Consider the following 2,611-nt stretch of genomic DNA (forward strand, 5'->3'; position numbering starts at 1 on the left):
GCCTGTCGAACAGATCGCGCAGCTTCGGCGGCAGGCCCTGCGCGTCGCGCACGGCTCGACCGATGTCGAGGATGGTCTTGGTGATGCCGATGCAGGCGTCGATCAGCCCGACCACCGCGATGCCTTCCACGCCCGACATGATCGCTCACTTGTCGGCTAGCAGAGGTAAACAAAATTGATAGAATGTGATGTGGCGCACGACTCACACAGGGTAACGATATGAAGTATGTCACTCGATCAAGGCTGAGCACCACAGTCTGTAACAGAAGCGCTGCGGCTCTAGACTACGCCACAATCAAGATGTCCTGCTTATCTAAACCCACTTGAAGCGCATCCGAACCCTTGCCACGGTGCGGTGCTGCTGTATGCAGCTGCAGCCAAGATTGCATTGAACATAATGTACCTCGCCTATCAAACACCTGATTTACATGCAGAGGAAGAAGTTGATGCCTAAGGCTACAGTTAGGTGACCATATGACTCGTGTATCTGGCAATAGGTAGCACACGCTAAATCTATCAGAAAGCTGCAACATAAGAGATCGCTGTCCATTACGAAAACCCAGTTGGATTTTGTGATCGTAGTCGGGAAGAGACTTTTTCGAAGATCTCCTAGTTGTCGTTACAGCGATGGTCGAAAGGCGGACCTTGTATTGGCCAGTGACAAACTACCACGCGATACTGTTCGGGATACTTTCGTATACCTTAGATTGTCCGTAGTAACGCGGGTTGATCTGCCCCAGATTTGCTCTATTATAACAACATTCCATTCGTTATGTTTCCTACACATCGAAAGCGAGCACATCGCCTGCGGTGTTCATCCTCGATATCGCGCACATCGTCCCCTGTGCGGCTGCGTAGTGAGAAAATCATCGCTCTAGCTGCAATCTCAGCTTCGCTGTCACACAATTTGATTGAGTGCGGCCAACGTTACGTGTGCCGCAAGCAGAGGTAAGCCAGAAATTGCTCAGAAGCCGGTGTACGTTCCGGAAATATGCGTGCACCCACTAGTTGCCGTCTTCATCCTTACGACCACGTCTTACCAATCACGGTAACACAGACGCCCATAGCAGTAGGTATCTGACAAGTTTCGCTCGAGGTGAAGCGATGCAAAGGATGGCAAGGCGCGAATCGTCGAGACCGGATTCAGGAATCGGCATCCAGAACAAGGGCATCTGTGGAATGCCTATTTGTAGACACCATACGTAGGAGCCTTCGTTGTACGTGCTCGCTCGTCGAGGCCGGCGCTTCGCTGCTCTTCACTTCTCGACACCGACTTCCGAATAATCACTTCTCGAATATCCTGCAGTGATGGAGAACAGTGTCGAATTCGCATCTCGAGCAGAGGCGTGTTCGTCCGACAACGATGGAAACTCTCTTCTGCGGACGGCTCAGTGGTATCGTCGTCACGGTCGTCCGTCGCGTCAAGACAAGGCAGCTCAACAGCAGTATCTCTCGCCCTCCGAGGAACAAGCACTAGCCGAGTTCATGCTGCACATGGTCCACACGCAGTGCTTACTCCCTGTCAAGTCGCTACGCATACTCGCTCAGATCATCCGGCGTCAGCGCTGCTGCATTTTTCCAGACGTTGGGGGCCGACGAGTTGCGCGCAGCGCGGCCGTCCTGCGTGCCGCATGTGTTTGACCCTCAGACCCGCGCCCGTATTCAGGGACGACCTCGCGTTTTGATCAGCGGTGGCGTTAGCACACACGAGTCGCTTAAGGTCCCCACGTATTGCTTCCAAAACAACACCATCCTATGTAGATCCCTAACCCATACTTCACACAAAGTGCAACCTTGCGATGTAGGTCTTTTCGGCCCGCTGAAGACAGCATGTCGCGAACGGGTTGAGCGACTGTACCGCGGCGTAGCGAACACGATCGGCGAGCAGCACTTCACATTGTACCGCAAGCCGCACGTTAGCCCTGACCCCACGCAGCATCCGCGCCGGCCTGTTCCCTGTCAACCCTAATCTTGTCCTCGGCGAGCTCCAGCCAGCATCCTCCTAGTGTGCGCACCGCTCTGTCTCGAAATCGTGTCGTGAGCAACAGTATCCCTTCGGTGTCGGACTCGACGCTCCGTACGTCAACCACACTACACAGCTTCCAGCATGTACGGTGTAAACTACAAGACAAGTTCGACGCGTGCGACGAGGAGTCTCGGCTGGTTCTTACCAAGCTCAGCAATGCGATGGAGAAGGTGTGCGAGAAGTGAACGCGTGAGTCAGCCTAACGGCCTACGGTCAGTCAAGCAAAAGTCATATCATAAACTCTAAGAGGACACTCATGTAACGTAATCTATCACCGAGCGGGCCAAATCACCGAACGGGCCATTTTGTCTTGGCATTACAACTGAGGTGACTACAACCGTTGTTTATTCAACCACACACTTAGTTATACATCTGCTATGCTAGGATATGGTTCAGAAGGAGCATCTCTATCTGTCTGGCAAGTTCGTGAGTTGTGTCCAGCTATTCCGCAGTTTCTACATCGTCGTTGAGTTGGAGGTCCTCGTTCAGACTCAGCTTCATTACAAGTCCTTTTTGATCGTTGAGCACCTATCCCCGCCTGTGCGATTGCCTGTGATGCTCCAATACCATACTCTATAGATCCAC

The 2,611-nt window shown here is 52.8% G+C and overlaps 2 protein-coding genes across 2 annotated transcripts; both read left to right on the top strand.

Moving 5' to 3' along the window:
* Positions 1-1,119: 1,119 nt before the first annotated feature.
* Positions 1,120-1,729, top strand: K489DRAFT_385030 (uncharacterized protein). The gene has a single exon (XM_033605997.1). It carries the CDS (start codon positions 1,309-1,311, stop codon positions 1,639-1,641), a length of 333 nt encoding a protein of 110 aa, XP_033455281.1. The 5' UTR covers positions 1,120-1,308; the 3' UTR covers positions 1,642-1,729.
* Positions 1,634-1,840, top strand: K489DRAFT_297147 (uncharacterized protein; the record flags this gene model as incomplete). The annotated part of the gene is made up of 1 exon (XM_033600331.1): positions 1,634-1,840. A coding segment is annotated over one exon (207 nt), but the record flags the coding sequence as incomplete, so codon positions are not given.
* Positions 1,841-2,611: the final 771 nt, after the last annotated feature.

This window comes from Dissoconium aciculare, assembly GCF_010015565.1.
Source record: "Dissoconium aciculare CBS 342.82 unplaced genomic scaffold K489scaffold_20, whole genome shotgun sequence".
NCBI lineage: Eukaryota > Fungi > Ascomycota > Dothideomycetes > Mycosphaerellales > Dissoconiaceae > Dissoconium > Dissoconium aciculare.

Coding starts and splice junctions, on each gene's coding strand:
- K489DRAFT_385030 (XM_033605997.1), top strand. CDS start 1,309: ATGGAGAACAGTGTCGAATTCGCATCTCGAGCAGAGGCGTGTTCGTCC.